At 38.7% G+C, this 17,195-nt stretch overlaps 2 protein-coding genes across 2 annotated transcripts in view; one reads left to right on the top strand and one right to left on the bottom strand.

The window, feature by feature from the left end:
• Positions 1-6,542, top strand: part of PPP3R1 (protein phosphatase 3 regulatory subunit B, alpha) — a 64,527-nt gene extending 57,985 nt beyond the window's left edge. Inside the window, exon 6 of the mRNA XM_019718240.2 lies at positions 4,404-6,542. Coding sequence (XP_019573799.1) covers positions 4,404-4,451 — 48 coding nt within the window. The 3' untranslated portion in view covers positions 4,452-6,542. The remainder of the gene's footprint in view (positions 1-4,403) is intronic.
• Positions 6,543-9,963: 3,421 nt separating this feature from the next.
• Positions 9,964-17,032, bottom strand: PNO1 (partner of NOB1 homolog). The gene is made up of 7 exons (XM_019718223.2): positions 16,740-17,032; positions 16,353-16,502; positions 14,134-14,217; positions 13,887-13,947; positions 13,533-13,650; positions 11,563-11,633; positions 9,964-10,859 (listed from the first exon to the last, which is right to left on the bottom strand). Exons 1-7 carry the CDS (start codon positions 16,944-16,946, stop codon positions 10,792-10,794), a joined length of 759 nt encoding a protein of 252 aa, XP_019573782.2. The 5' UTR covers positions 16,947-17,032; the 3' UTR covers positions 9,964-10,791.
• Positions 17,033-17,195: the final 163 nt, after the last annotated feature.

The raw sequence follows: 17,195 nt of genomic DNA, 5'->3' as shown, positions 1-17,195 counted from the left end.
GGAGTCCCTGTCCATTGTAAACTCACCAGCGAGGCAATGTAAATGGTGGTGTCTGCTCCCATTCTTTTCCGAGCTATTGGTGGGTAGTTTTGTGTTGTGAGGCAAAAGATCTGCAGAGGTGGGGACGAATTGTGGGGAGTCCTAGAAAATAACTAGGTGGGAACTGAGGAAACGGCTTAGCTGTTAGTTTACTGCCTTTCTTCAGTAGATCCAGGGATTGGCCACCACTCGTTGCTTCCAAATAGGAACATAACCACCAAGCTTTTCTACTTGGGCCTTAAAGCAAAGACGTTAGCTTTTTAATGAGTTATAAAGAGTTTTAACTGCAAGCTAGAAATAATAGAGAATCCAGAGGAGAGGCAAAGGAAGCAAAGAAAAAGTTTTGATTCAGTTAGGAAAGTTATCTGAAGGAAGATTTCCCTCCTTTTCTTTTCATATTTTATTTAGACCACACAAGGAAAAACAAATGACTTTGGTTGTGTGTTAAGTAAGCACTGAAGTAGCTACTTTGGCTTTATGTAGACTTTCACATTATCCTTTTAAGTATCTTCCTTCATCTCAAGGGGATACTATCTTTGCATTTTGTTTCAAAAAGTAGGGTGGTGCTTTAGTTTAAAGAACAGTCTTTTTGGAAGAGAGTTAGGCTTGAGACTTGAGACTTGGAACTGTTGCCAGGTGGTACTGCTACAGGTGTTTGTTATCCCTTTCGTTTCTCTTTCATCGTTATTGCCAGAGATCACTGCGGGACTCGCATGGACCGGCCTCGGACTGAGTAGGGCATGAGTCCAGGCTGGAGGTAGCATCATAGAGAGCAGCCAGTTTTCAAAAGAAGGAAAGAAAAGAAATTCCAACCTTTCAGGGGTAAAAATACAAGAATGGAAACCAAATCTCTTGACTAGAGTGACATGGAAGGGATGTATATAAATGAAGACTACTTGCATTTAGTAAATATAAAATGTAGTCTAAAATTACATATAAATCACCTGTAGTGGAAGGATATTAAAATATGTCTTTAGTAATAGAAATGATGCTATTTATACACTGAAGATATAAGCTAAATTTTGAGTTCATTTACCAGTATTTTTGATAAATTGCTTTTATTTGTCTTTTTCAGGGGCATAGTCCAGGAATAGAGAAAAAAATGTTTATTTTGTGTTTTATACCAACCTTTCTGAACATTGGTCAAGCCCATAATTTAGGCTTCACTGAGTTTTTTTAATTCTGGTTTCTCAAGCTATAACAGTGAAGGAGATGGGAAAAGCTATTTTTAAAGATCACATACTAAATATGTCTACTTTAAATTTTTCCGAGTACTTAACGTACAAATAAAATTAAGTGATTAGTGACAAGAGTAAAGTTAGTAGGTTGAAAACATACTTATTTTTGCTTCCTTTCAAAACTCCAATGAAATGAACCAGATTAAGAAGAAAAGGCAATGACCCCACAAGGACAGAGTGAACAGCAGAGGATAGCAACTAGATTTGGCAACTTATAATCAGTAAACTGATGACTGGCAGACAGGAGAAAAAGTGAATTCTAAGCTGTCGGCTTGGAAAGCTGAGAAGCAGCCTGGTTTACAATGCAGAAAGGCTCAGAAATTGGTGGCACAAGATAAGTGAAACAGGGGGTGAAGGTGAGGCTGACAACAGGAAAATTGCTTCAAGTCTGTTTACAGTGCAATTACAACACTAGGTCTCCTTTTTTACTCTCTTCAGACTCTCCTGCCCTTTAGAGGGACATTGGAGAGGGTGAAATAGAGTCTCTAGGCTAGGAAGCAGGAGGCATAGATGAGGGGTGGGTGTGTGTCTTTTGGGGGAATTAAGTGAAGATAAGCATATTTACACCTCCAGCCTTCTTCCTGCTACAGGAGACTTCCTGGCAACTAGCGTTAATTACACCCTCCAGCGAGGAGATGGGAAAACTGATCTCCCCAAAGCAGTGGTCCCACCACATTACTCCAAGCATAGCACACAGCAGCCCCACCATGTTTGTGGAGGTGCCAGAGCCCTTTCCACAGAGGCAGAGACCCACTCAGCAGACATCAGAGGAAAACCTCCATAGGGCATCTAAGGATGAAGCCACGTCCAGAAAAGAAGCTTGGAAAAACAGGTTTTGCAAGCCCAGTTAAAGCTTTAAAAGTAAAACAAATTCATCATCATTAGCCTCAGGAATATAACATTTAATCTTTGAAACAAAAACTGGATAGTATATAAAAGAGCTCTTGGAAATTTTCATTTAGAGATCCATTGTAGGAGATCTCACACATTGAATGCCAGAAAGAAAATGAAGAGAAGGAAATCATCAAAGTGAATCAAAGATAATGAGGCAAAAGTTATGAGTCTCCTGACTGAAAGGACTTACTAAGTACCAATATATTACATAAAAATAATCTGGACCTAGGTACATTTGTCATGAAATTGTAAAACAGTGGAGACAGAGATGGTTCTACAACTTCCAAAAGCTGAGGTACATGGGTGGGGCAGGAGCTTCGGACAAAGACTCAAGAATCATACAGCAGTGAATTTCTCAGTAGCAAAGTTGGTGGCTAGAAGACAGTGGAGCTGCATTGCCTTTACAGTTCTGAGGGGCAGTTATTTCCAAACTAGATTCTCTACCAACTCAACTAAATGAAAGAATAAAGACGTTTTCAGGGATGCAAGGCCTCCCTTTTTTGGAAACTGCTGGAGGATGTGCTCCCACAGTAGTAAGGTTATAAATCAAAAGAAGATAATGTGGGATCCCGGAAGTAGAGAGTCCAACATGAGAGAGAAGGAAATCTCCAGGAAGATCGTGAGGGGAGATCCAGAGATGATAGGCTTAGAACAGGTTGGAAAGATCTGGGAGTGATTTAAAGACAATGAAATTGATAGAATTATGTAATATATTTGAATTTATTTAGAACCAAAAGTTTGGGGTTGAATTAATGATAAATACATCTTTTCCTTTCTCAGCCCAGGAAAAGGTCAGATAATTATTAACTGTAGCAAAACAAATGTGTAGGAAAGCAAAAGTAGTCATTGTATGTGATTCTGTTCGGCCGTAAATAGTATTTTACATAGTCATAATTAAAATGCTGAGTTTCTTTCTAATCAAAATAAAGATAGAACTATTGGAAGGGTAGGAAGTATGTGGGGTAGGAGATCGGTGGAGCAGGTGTGTGAGAAAGAGCTAAGTCTTCGTTTTCTGTGCTAGATAATGCCTGTAGTTGTAAATCCAAGAAAAGGCAATGTAGGAATGTTATTTGAAAACCTGAAGCTAAATAATGAAAATCAGCTAAAAATTCTAAATGATTGCGTTTGTAGGTAAAAGGAAATAAAGAATGAGGGCAGGGCAGCAAACTGCTGTTTTCATAGCAGAAAATGTAGAACTATGGACTGTTTAAACTTTATTTTTCAAATAAAAAAATTTTAAGCAATAAGTTTGAATAAAAAATAATATAGATGCAACGATACACAACATGGAATAATCTCACAAATGTAATGTTTAGTGCAACAAGCCAGACACGAAAGATTTCATTTATAAAATGTATAAAAATAGACCAAACTAATCCGTGCTGTTCAAGTCCGGATAGTGGCTCCCTGTGTGTATGGTAGGGTCAGAGCCCGGAGCTGGCTGCTGTTGGGAGGGGGCCCGAAGGACAGTCCTCTGCTTGTGGTCTGGGTGCTGCTTACCTGGGTGTTTCCTCCGAAAATTCATCAAGCTGTGCACACTTATGACTTACGCACTTTCTTTATGCAGGGTATACTTATTATCCCCCAAATAATAATACAGGTAATTACACTTTTAGATTACCACATCAGTATTCACTGAGATGTCTACAGCTCTACATGTATTTGATTCCATGGGAAAATAATGTGCAGAAAATTTTATTCATTTGGAACTTTTTATAATACCTTCTAGAATAGACTGAAAGTGAAAAACCCATATTTGGTTTTTGAGGACTTTTATGGTAACATCTGGTTATCATTTACTATGAAACTACTAAGGTAGGGGTTGGCAAACTTACAGAGTGGGCCAAATCTTGCCCATGGCCTGTTGTATGTCTTTGAGCTAAGGAATTTTTTTTTTTTTTTTGCGGTTTTAAAGTGTTAAAAAATGTGGAGAAAGAAAATGCGAGAGAAATGCTATGCAGCCTACGAAGCCTAAAATTTTTACTGTCTGGCCCTGGAATAAGTTTGCCAGCCTTTGTGCTGGCACGCAAGAAAATGCCTGTTTCCCTGGAAGAAAGGAGCCATGAAAATTCTAGCTCGAGGCAGTACAAGTTTAAAAAAAAAAAACACAGCTTCCGAAAATGGTTAAGATAATATGTTTTTAAATTGTAGTTTTGATAAGGTGTTTAGACTAGTAAAAAAAAAAAGAGTTTCTTCAATATGGCTAAGCTTGATTGTTCCCATCTGTTGCAGGTTGTAGGTGGCCTAGATATCCACAAAAAGATGGTGGTAGATGTGTGACTCTTTTTTTAAAGAGTACCACCCAACACTTTTGCTTTCTTCTCCATCTCTGAAGATCTGCTCAAGACGTCCAGCAATGCTCTCTGTGTATTTTTAAATGGAAGTATTTTTCTCTGTGAAGCCACATTTTCCAACATGAGCCTCATGAAGCCAACTAAGTGTTATTGAACTCTTACTCTCTCAATAACTCAGTGTAGCACTTTAAAGTCTGAAGGACAGCAACATGAAAAGAGCATATCAATGTGGTGAAGAAAGGGAAGGGGTTGGCTTTTTAATTTATTTTTCTTCATCTTTTATAACAAGAAAGTATCTATATATACATATGTAAATATTTATATATAGATATATGTAGCTTTCTATATGTGTAGTAGGTTGGCTTTAATTTAATATACTTGATTCAGAAACAAAATGATAGAGTACAAAAGTGCCAAGCAGAACGTAAAACATCCTTACTTTTATTTCACACAGTTTTATACATAGGTAGGAGATTGTACAATTTGAGCCGGGTGTTAGGCCAGCTACTTTCCTTTTCCTGTGCTTTCTCCTTTGAGAGATTGACAAAGCATTTGTTAACGTCCTATTATTTACTTTAATGACATTTTTGTAACAAAGGAGTTTGTAACTTTATTTATACCAATGAATATATTTCCAGGGACTATGTCTCATTGCTGAGCAGCTCTTACTACATCTCGGCTTGAGGAGAAAGTATAGTTCAGTGCTACTGCCAAGAGCTCGTTCTTGTGTTCATACAGTACTTGCACAAAGCTATGGCTGCTTCATTCTGTTACTGCATAACTAGGAGCCATTACAGTTATTAAATGTCCCTGAGTAAATGTAAGTTTCAGTTGTGATTTTATACATGAAGGCCAGAAGCCATGTGAGGCAATCATAATTTATCTTAGATATTAGTGAAAAGTACCTAAAGTAATTGTGTAACCACATAGGATATCCATTTGTTTTATTACATGGGTAAATAATTTGTCATTAAACCTATGTTTGAACCATAAATTTCCCTTCTGTGTTTCAAGAGACTTGCAGCTAATTTTAAAAAAACAGGTGATACTTACGTGCATGTATGTATCTAAACACCCACATATGTTTGTGACCTATATAGGAGAAATCCTACTCGTCAGTATGCCACAGAGGAGCACGATTTTATCCAAATTTATACCTCTTAAGTTTATTTACCACACGACATACAGTGCACGATGGTTTTCTTTCCTGATTTGACCATATTTTAATGGATGATGACTTAATAAATTTGTGTGATATAAAAGTAGTGTATCATGTTCCAACACTTACTATTGTCCCTTCCCTTTTCTGCAAAGGTACTGTTGGCTGGGAAAAAACATTTTGGTTAGCTTTCTGAGACAGTAGTCTTTCCCTGTATAGATTTCCAATAAAAACTGGTTTGATAGTCATGAGTGGAAAAGGGCAGGTTGAATTAAGGCGAATGAATCCTAAATTGGGCACCTGCCTGCCATCGCTGTTCCTTCAACTGAGTGCTGCACATCATGGGCTCTGTCTGTGAGAGAAAAATCTCGGTGCTTGGTGTCCTTGCATGACATGGAGTTTTGCATGTAGATCGATTTAAAATGTACCTCTTGTTTACATAATTTGCATAATTTTAAAAGATAATGTTGCCAAACTTTGGAAATGTTAATGTTCAAACTGAAAATCTCCACTACATGTAACTTTCTTCCTCTGGATCAGTACGTGGCTTATAATCGCAGCCAGTGGTTTGATCTGTTCCAGTGTCAACTGCCATGTGCTCTGCTTCAAGGGGGAACTAGTCTTTTGTGAATTTTTTGTACATAAGTATTTGTTACAAATATTTTAGCAAATGCTTTCTATTTCTCTTGCTTGTGCATATCTTGGCTGGCGTTACAGAAAAATAGTGCAAACATTATTTCCTTACTGGGGAATGAGGGTTTTTTCTTTTTCTTTTTTTTTTAGTGTGTGTGGGCGGGTGGGGGAGGGGTGGTTTATGTTGAATGTTTAGTTTTTCTTCTGCATGAAACATCATGTTGTGGGATCTTTAGAAAACTTCATACTGTATGAATAAGAAAATAAAATATTTGCAACTTGAAAGTATTCAGTGGTTTTTGGTGGGCTTCCACAGTCACTAGATAGTCCTTTTTTCGTTCTTTTGGATTTTTCAAAAACTGATGTTTGATGTTTGACTATAAGCCATAAGTAAAAATGAATCTGCTTTATCACTGGGTAAAAACACAAGTCATTACGACTTAGAGCCCTATCTCATTAGCACTGTTCCTCTGCTTCCAGCTGTCTCAGCCTCCTTGTGGTTCCTGGAGCCCTCAGCTGGCTTCTGCTGTAGGCCTTTGCACTCTCCCCTCACCCAGATACCCCACAGCCAACGCCTCTAGGTCTTCGTTCAGGTATGTCATGGCTCAACAGGAATTCTCCTGGCCACCCTATTTAAATATAGGAATGCACCTTGGTCTCCTTTATCCCACTCTATGTGCTTCTTCCCTAGTATTAACCTCTTCTGATACAATTCACTTAATGTATTTTATAAATGTCTTTACCAAAAAGCTTGGCAAGGGCAGGAATTTGTCCTTTGTTCACTGGTAGCCTCAGTTGTCTAGAATTCTGTCTAGCCTTTATTGTAAAAAATTCTATCCAGTACTTTGTTACTCTCCATAAAAGACAAAAATCAGCATTTTTTGAGACTTTCAACAACTTTGTAGAGTTCCTACTACATGCCTGCCACTTGAGACACCTGTGGCAGGTAAATGACATACCTGGCCCAGATGAGTTATAAGCTGTTGGGGGTGTTTTATACCCAGAACACCCATATTGCCAGGTATGCACTAGTTATGTGATAACTGTGCACTGGATTCTTTGACCCCTTAGACTTCTAGGAGTATAGGATTAGTTAAGCCTAAACCGATAGATGCATTTAAGCCCTAGGTCTTCCTTTTTTTAACCTAGTTCTAATGGTCTTAAGAGTAGAAAATATGTCTCAACAGTGAAACAGCAACCCACAGAATATTTGTAAATCATTGTAAAAGAGATTGCTATCCGCAATATATGAAGAACTGCTACAACTCAACAACCTGATTAAAACATGGGCAAAGGACTTGAATAGACATTTATCCAAAGAAGATGTACAAATGGCCTGAAACACATAATAAAGAGATCCTCAACATCACTAATGTAGATTCAAATCAAAACCATGAGATAGCACTTCATACCCATTAGAATTGCTGTTACCAGGAAAAATGTTGGTAAGGATATGGAAAAATTGGAACCCTAGTGCATTGCTGGTGGGAATGTCGGATGCTGCAGTCACTAGGGGAAAGAGTAAAGTGATTCCTCAAAAAATTGAACATTTACCATATGATCCAGCAATTCCACTTCTGAGTACACACCCAAGAGAAGTAAAAGCAGGAACTTGAATGGCTGTATATACATGTTCAAAGCAGCGTTACTTACAATAGCCAAAAAGTAGAAGCAACCCAAATGTCCATGACAGATGAATGGATAATCAAAATGAGGTCTATACATAACAACGGAATCTTACTCAGCCTTAAAAGAAAGGACATTTTGACACATGCTACAACATGGATGAACCTTGAAGACGTGAAGTACAATAAGCCAGTTACAAAAACACAAATACTGTGATCCTACTTAACCAAGTTCCTAGAATGGTGGTCCAAGGGTGGGGAGGAGGCAAAATGGGAGTTCATGTGTAATGGATACATTTTCAGTTGGGGAGGATAAAGTTCTGGAGATGGATAGTGGTGGTGATTGCAGAACAATGACTATACTTAATGCCACTGAACTGTACACTTAAAAGTGGTTAAAATGGTAAATTTTATGTGTCTATTGACTAGAATTTAAGAGACTAGACAAGATGGTGAAAAATAATCCTTCTGAATAATTTCCAGGTCTTAACCATTCAAGCTCATGTCTTGAAATAATCCTTAGTCTTCAAAAATTCCCACGTGCTCAAAAATCTCGTATTAGCTAACATATTAAACTAAAAGTCCACTGCTACTTCAACCTGTCACTTTCCTTGGACATTATAAATCTGTCAGCTACCAGATCAAATTAGCAAAGTCCTTGCTCTCTCAAACCTAAAGATGTACTGGTTTAACCAAATTAGTAATTAAAATTTGCACAATATGAGCATTTTGCAAGTTGTAGGATGGCTATGTAAATTGTTACTGTATATTTCCAGTAATCTTAACAAGCATGCTGTCCCAATCGTAACAGGGCTCTGAAATCAGGAGATTTAGGTCTCTTTCCCAGATGCTCAGTGAACATGAGCTTTCTTCTCTACCATCCTAGTTCGAGGTAGTATGAGAGTTGGAACCCAAATCGTCTGGAATGGTTAGGAGGAAACATGGTTTCCTCCCTTATCAGCCACCAAATACCTAAGAAAGTACTCCTCAGGCCCATTCCCAGCTCATAAATATGTAAATCATGTATCAGAAATTGTGCTAGATACTGAACATCCAGCCATGGGGCTTTAGGGTGAGAGGCATACCCTGTAATTACCGTATAGCATGACCAATGCCACAGAAACGGGTAAACATGGCTCAAGTTTGAGGTATTAGACTTAGTGTCCAGGACTTAAAAAAGGCTTTCATGAAGTGATTTGATCCAGGCTAAGATCAAACTATCACTGTGATATAGTCAGATTTATTACCTCTTCATTCCCATTCCAAGAATTGGGTTTCCTCTAACATTTTTTTCTCTTTCAAAACCCGAAGGAGTACTGCTTCCCCAGGAAGGGGAGATGCTTGACCAGGGAGGGGCCCAAAACTCAAGGTGCTAAATCCAACTTCAGCATTCTCAAATTTTTGCAACTGCCAGAGAAATACATTTACTCTCCTGCATTACCAATAGTTCTACCTACCTAAGAAATCTTCAAAAGGAAGTCAATTCAAACAATATCAAAACACAACTTTAAGAAAATCTGCTTCCTGGTCAAAATTATACATTTCCTTAAAAATCAACCCAAAATATTTATGGTTACCTAGCAATGGCTCATTTCAGTCCTCAAGTTTTGAAAACCTGATTAAAACTGTGGTCCCACTCCCCAGAAAAGTATACCCTAAGTAGTCAGTTTTGAATATGACTTGCTGGGCAAATCACCGGGTGGGCAAGTACCTTCTGAAGTCTCTGCAGACTCCAGAATAAGAAAGTCCCAACAAATTCTTTTTCAAAAAGAGATGAGTGAAGAGATTTGGTACAGTCACAGACCATGCTCTCCGTGCTGCTGTGGTGCCAAAGGAAAAAAATTTATTTTGGGTGGGAAATGTTCCCAGCAATTTCCCATTGGCGTCTCACTGTAATATGTAAGTATATCCAATCCTATACAAAGTACAAACTGGTTTGGGACAGTGGCACATGCAACTGATATAAAGAAAGCAGAAGCTTAATAAGAATATTTTTTCTAGTTTTTACATGAACTTTTTAATACTCCCATCTTAAAAGTTGAAAAAGTTTTGGTTAAGGGTTTGAGAGATGTACCAGCAAATGTAGTACCATACATGTTTAATGAAGTGAATTTCTTTCACTTAAAAAATGCAGAAACTGAATCAGGTAATATTTAAACAGGCAGACACTAGTTCAAACAGTCCATTACATTTGCAGAATACAGTAAGGAGTAAAGTTAGGACGAAAAACAATCTTTTACCGTGTTTCACTGTACTTAGAAGAAATAGATCCATCATTGGTAAGGTCTACTCCCATGATACACTGATAGGAAAAATAATACTCTTTCATCATGTCAACTTGTGATAAAGCTTTGTCTTCAATTTTACAAACTACAGAACAGGTACAAATAGCCTTTTTCGTTCACACAGTATATAGCCAAACTGCTGCTTATGACCCAATTCTAAAATAGTCACACACCACCCAGTATTAAGGGTCATGATTCAGAGTTTTCTCAGACAATTCTTTAATTACAACTCAGAATGTTTACAAATTTATAAAGTTATAAACTTATAAATAACTTACAAATTCATACAGAACTGTTTAAACAAGAAGTTTCCCTCCAAATAAGAGAATTAGAAACTATACAAATCTGCTACATGTGATTTAAAATGAAAACAAAAAATTGTAAGTTGTATTAATGTTTGGCTATAATAATGGTACTAAATTTTGATATTTAAACTACCCTTAAAGCTGTTGAGTGTGAATATCATCAAACTTTTCCTTTCTGTTTATGCTTCTGGCTGAGAACTGAAGAAGGGACTGCGGTTTACAGTGACGGAAAAATTCTTCACGTGGTTTCTTGTGACCACCGGGAGAGGGTAAGGTCTTTTTCTTTAGAGTCCAATGACAAGAAGTCTCTGATTTGAAATCAGAATCGATCTGCTGCTCTGCTAGCCACAGCTCGAATATTGCCATAAACCTTTGATGGAGGATTTCCTGTAGAGGGGAAAAAAAACAGCTTACCTATCTATAGAAATATACTCACATATTTTGAAGCTACATGGAAAATAGTCTACAAAACTCTAAAACGAACGGGCATTTCCCACTGGATCTATCTTAAATCAACAAAAGACCTAACAAGAAACCATACCCAAATATTCTCCAAAAAACATTTTAAATCCTAATAGCCAAAACTACCAAGTTGTCAAAGTATTTCAAAAAGAAGCTAGTTAGTCAGACTTGGGCACCAAGGGAGAATCCCAAGTGTTTTCTGAGCAAACTGTTTTAAGCTCCTGTAACCTTTATCAGACCTTACTGACTTGGCTGCCCTCTGCGAAATGGGTATAAGTGGATTAAGTTGACTGGTGCTGTCAGCGGCTTCCTTTCTGTTGAACCTAAAACATGGTGTTGCTGCTGCTATTCTGAAATGGCTTTTCTGTGCACCTCATCAGGAGAAGGCAGCAAAGATTTAAGCAACATAAGCCAATAAACCCTTTCTGTTCTCTAGCAGACTGACAGGTGGAATCCAAATAAAAAGATGCCTACTTTTTTCTCTTAGGCCCACATGTGCCAACCCCTAGGCGTTTCTCCTTGCTATCTTTAGCATCACCCTCAACTGACTTGCAACTCTGGTTTGAGTTCTTAGATTTCCTATTCTTTTCTTCCCAGAGAAAACACCAAAGAAATAAACTGCTGTTACCCAGGATAAGGTTGCAGATGGCAGTTCTTGCCATTTTGATGTTTTGGAAAGAGCCAAGGATGTGAACTTTCCTACAAGAGAAAAAGTGAGACAAGTTAGCAACAAAAAGCATTTCCTTAAACTAAATCCTGTAATCCAGAAACTCCGAAAAATCACCATGGATACAGACTCCTAAATAAAGGCAGCAGTGATAATTGCACAACTCTGTAAATATGCTAAGGACCCACATTGAAAGGGGGAATTTTATGGTTTGTGAATTATATCCCAGTTAAAAATTGGAAAAGTCATAAACTAAAAGTAAAATAAAAAAACAAACATTATTCATAATAGCACCAAACTGAAAACAACCAAAACGTTCATCAACTGAATGGATAAACAAAATGCAATATATCCACACAATGGACTGGTACTTGGCAATAAAAAGGAATCACTGATACACTCAACAAAATAGAGAGTTTCAAGACAACATGCTAACTAAAAGAAGCCATGCACCAAAGACTGTATACTGTAAATTTCTAGAAAAGGCAAAAGCATAGTGACAAAGCAGATCAGTGATTGCCTGGGGACAGGTGGGGCTGCAAAGATGCACAAGGAACTTTTGGGGTGATGGAACTATGTGAGTGAGGTGAGACTATAGGACTATAAAACCTTTGCCCCCAAACTCAGTGAACTGTATACTTAAAGCAGGTGAATTTTATTGTATGTAAATTGCACTGCAATAAAGCTGGTACAAAAATTACTGTGATTCCCCAAAAGACCGAACCGGACAATCAGCTCTAATGCATCTTTTGGAGCAAAAATTAATATAAGACCCGGTCTTGTATAATATAAGACCAGTTCTTATATAATACAGTATAATGTAATATAATTGAAACACTATAAACCACGTCTTACATTAATTTTTGCTCCAAAAGACTCAGAGCTGTCCAGCTAGGTCTTATTTTTGAGGAAACACGGTAGTTCAACTAGTAAATTTTAAGTTAACACATAAATAAACATAAATTTAATATGTACTACTCATCATTTGATCAGCAAAACAGTTACATTTTTAGATTTCTAAATTAAAAGCTTTTAGGGCTATATATGATTTAAAATGTGGTACATACTTCAAAAATTTTGAAATTTCTAGTTCAAAACTTTCCCCCGGCTCCATAGTCCCAACTCTAGGCTCAATTCATAAAATAATACACCTGTCCTCAGGTAACAAGGGCCACCAAAGTCATACTATAGTTGTCCTTAAGGTATAAAAAATAAGTCTAAAATTTAGATTCTATATACAGTTAAGCCCCTCAGTTTACAGCAAAGATGAAACAATTTCAAACAAAATTATTTCTGGATTCAGTAGCAGGCAGATCCCTCCTCCTCTAGTCAGTTGCTTCGTGTCTCAACTTTGTGGCATTATGTAATCTTGGAGCCATCTGCCAGTAATCCCGACCTAGCAGCACAGCAGCTTCGACCTTAGAGCGTCATCCTAGCTTGACTTCCTGCATCCTTATTGTAAGCCCGTATCATCTTATGTTCACATGTAACTGCTCTCTAGTTTTTCACCCAATGTGCACTATTCACCTTCCTTTCATGAAAGGCCTTTATATATTTACACACACACACACACACACACACACACACTTTAAAAAAGGAAAGCCTCACAATGTCATTTAAAACACCTACTCCTTGCTCTCCCTACTGCTTTAATAGATTCCCCTGAGATACTATTTTAATCTTCACCTGTCATGCAATTTCTTTTAATAGAGTCTAAACATTTCCTTCATAGGTAACTGAGAAAAAAGCTATAATTTCTAAGGTTTCCTCAACTAACTTAATCTGCTTTCAAAGTAGGTTAGCTAGAATCATATACAGACAAAGATTTAGTGGCAACATTATCCATAAAATACAATCTTTATGATCTTTTGAAACCAGCAAAAGATCAAATATAAATCACAACAGTAATTTTCTTAAGATCACATACTTACACATCAGCCAAAACTATCCGCGTCCGTGTCACGTTCTCTATGGTGAATTTGGTTTTTCCTCCTTTGCCAGCGATTCTTCCTATTGCCCTCGACAGGTGGTCTCCCTTCAGGGGCTTCACTAAATAAGAAAAGCAAGACCTCTAGGCAAGCCATTCCAGTACACCGCCCACTTCCACGTCAAGTTTACTCATTAATGAAAATTCTCTACTAAAAGACACAAAATGCACATTTTTTGGAAAAAAAACTGCTAATACAGCTCAATTGATGCTATTAGAAAGTGGGGAGTCACACACAATACAAAGTCAGCAGTGTAAAAGTACAGTATTTTGTAATAAAAGACTACCACATACTCACCATCTGTAATTTCAAAAGACTCTAAGAAGAGGTCATCCAACCTAATGAGGGCAAGTGCGTCCTACAATATAAAAATAAATACTGTGACGCCTTTCCACTTAGATAACTGAGAATGAGCATTAAGCTAAAATTTACAAATTGTACAATTATAGAAAACTCAAATGGAAAAATAAATGCCCAAATCCACTGAAACATTCATACCGAGTATTTTTCAAGCCCCTATTTCAGATGTCATGAAATCACTCACCTCAACCTGAAACCCGAGAATAAAGGCTTTCACAAAATCAGCTGCTTTTGTCAGAGCACTAACATCCTTGGTTTCTTTACAAGTCTGTTTTAAAAAAAAAGGCACAAATTGCAGGTGGGCATGAAGAAAATCACATTCTAACAGAATGCTAGGAATGACCTTGCCCATTATTGTAATTTCCTTCACCACCACCCGCCCCAATACTTTCTCTCTGACCAAGTTTTGGGTGAGGTAAGTACTGTGTTTAATTTGCAAAACAAAACTTGCCCGGCTAGAGCTGGACAGTTCTGCCCACAGACTGTCCAGTGTCTGGCTGCACGCCAGGGCTGATCTGCTCTGGGGTTAACAGCCAGATGCCGCTGGCGCAGCACACTCGCTCACAGGCTGAAGCACTTCCATCCTCAGACCACCAACTCCAGTACTGACTACCAAGAATGGTGGAAGCAGGGATCCTGCCCTCAGAGTTTATCCGATAATCACAGAAATAGCTGCTATTCAGAAAGTACCACTGTATATGACACGTACTACAAAGATGCTTGACACACTCTAGTTCTAAGCTTCCTGACAACCCTGAATATTAAGTGATATAAATACTTTATATTTGAGGAAACCAAAGTACTAAAAAGTGAAAAAGGTAAAAAATTCAAACCCAGGTCTGATTGCAGAACTGTTATTTCCACTCTCCCACATAGACTCACAATCTAGTTTGGCAAATTTAAAATCATACAAGGGTTATGTAATGACACATTTAAAACTAGATCCCAGCCCCAATCCCGTATGTGACCTTGGGCAAGTCCCATAGATACTCTAGGTCTTAAGTTTTCTCATCTGTAAAATAAGGAGGTATGAATAGGAAATCCTGAGAGGTCACCACTAGCATCAAGATTCACTTATGATCTTGATGACTTTGGCAGACACTCCTTTGACCCTCAGTTTCCTCACATCCATAAGCCGGGGATATGTCAGCTTCCTCATAGGGCCAAAATGGAGCAATGCACGCCAAGCACCACTGCTTAGCACACAGCAGTATCAACGAGTGTTAGTGATGACGCTGCAACACATATGACGGCTAAGTGCAACGACAGTTTAGTCACTGAAGACACAACTGAAAAATGGAGTGATCATAAAGGAGAAAGAACTTGAGCTAGACCCTGGAAGATGAATGGCACCCAGGGAGGAAGACAAAGGATGTGGGGAGGGGAGGGCCTTCATGAGAGAGGAAAGCCATGCGTATGAATGGACATAAAGATGTTCAAAGAGATGGTGAGACGCCTACTTGAAAGGCAAGTTCAGTCAAAAACTTTTATCCTTCAGAGACACTGAAGATAACAGGGTATCATAATAAAATCAGTGTGATCTGGGAACATGAATCTGGCTCTGGCATACAGGATGGAGTGGTGAACGCACAAAGCAAGGAAGCAAGGGAAACAAGTTTTGGCATGAAACGATAATAACCTGAATGAAAGTGGCAAGAACCTCTACTGTCAAGTTTGATATTTTAAACTTTACCAACTATTTGGAGTAGTGCCTCTCAGCTTTATTCCATTATTCTAGTCCCTCAGCAGAGAGGAGTCTATACCAGTCCTAATGGCAGTATAACAATCCTCAAAAAGAAAGATATAATTAATTTTGGTCTTTGATTCTGATACAAAATTGGCACTCAGAAAAAGCCCAGTCAATTAATTTTAATTGTATAACTCCTGGACTGATACCATGGAATGAAAAAAATATATGCATATATGTATCAACATAGATGTGTGTGTACATATATATGGGTGTATATATATACACCCATATATATGTATGTGTGTGTATATATATATAAATTTATACTTATTCTCAAAATAATACATTTTCCCCCAAAATAATACCATAAAATATATACTGCCTGTATTGCAGCACATACTTCAGCTCATTAATTACATACTATTGTTTATGACAACCTCTTCACTTGGTCTTTTCTCAACCCAGAACATTATAAAAAATATGCACAAGAGAACAGTATTTTGGTATGACCGCAGACTCAATTTATGAATTCAACTAATATGTATTAAATGCAGGCTCAGAAAGCATTTGAAAAGTTCAAAAATCACTAAATTAGAAAACTGGGAGAAAAACCATTTAACAAAATAAGTCCCAGGGAGGAAAATCTATTCAGGCAGTTTCATCCCTGCAGGAGAAACCCTAGTGCATCTGGAAAAGGCTGACATTCTCCTTACCCTGATTTCTACATTCCTCGATTTCAAGTTAAAGCGTATCTGAAGTCCCAAGTGCTCTACAATGGGAGTAAATATCTTCATCCAGTTTTCTTTTAATGGTGTGTATCTGTTAGCTGGGACTGGAATTTTTCTTGTTTCTTCTTTCCCATCCTACAATACAAGTACACACAACTCAGGAGATGTCTGGAGAAATGGGGGCGGAGTTGTAAAATGACAGCTGATCCTCCAAAAAGCTTCCTTTAACGGAACGAATTAAACTTCAGCAGAGTCAATTCTCTAAAAACTTCACCCCAGAAGAGGCCCCGCAGCTTCAACATCACCCAAAGGCCACCGGCTTCACCACCCTCGGGCCTCTACCCCGTTCCTGTCCTATGGTCCCGCCAGTACCAGGAACCTGTCCCCGGAGAGGGGCGGGAAGACAGGCCTCTTCGCGGGCCGGGCCTCCTCCGTGTCCATGGGGCCCGCGTCTCCGTCCTTCCCCGCCGCGGAGATCTCCTCGGCCGGCCGTTTCTTCGCTCGCCGGCCACCCTTGCGGGTGACCTGGGTGAAGCCGTCCTCGGCCCCGGTGCTCTGTGCCTCCATTTCGGTCGCCATCCCTAGAAATCTCCGGGAACAGCAGGCGCTTCCGGCTCGAACACGTGCGCGGCGGCTCCGGCGTTGGTCAACCCACCCCAGGGCCCCGCCCCCTTTCCTAAGGGCCCACGCAGGGGACCTCCAGCCCGATTTTGTGTTTGCTTGTTGGGAAGGAAGGGGGGCTGTCCTACAATATGCCTTAGTCTTAGGGTCTCCCTCTGGTCCCGCCACTCACAGCCAGAGCATTTTGTGATCTCTCATCTGAATATG

The sequence above is a fragment of the Rhinolophus sinicus genome, linkage group LG05 (assembly GCF_036562045.2).
Source record: "Rhinolophus sinicus isolate RSC01 linkage group LG05, ASM3656204v1, whole genome shotgun sequence".
Taxonomy (NCBI): Eukaryota; Metazoa; Chordata; class Mammalia; order Chiroptera; family Rhinolophidae; genus Rhinolophus; species Rhinolophus sinicus.
Note: the sequence above shows the minus strand (reverse complement) of the source record. Positions and strands in the feature narration are given on the sequence as shown.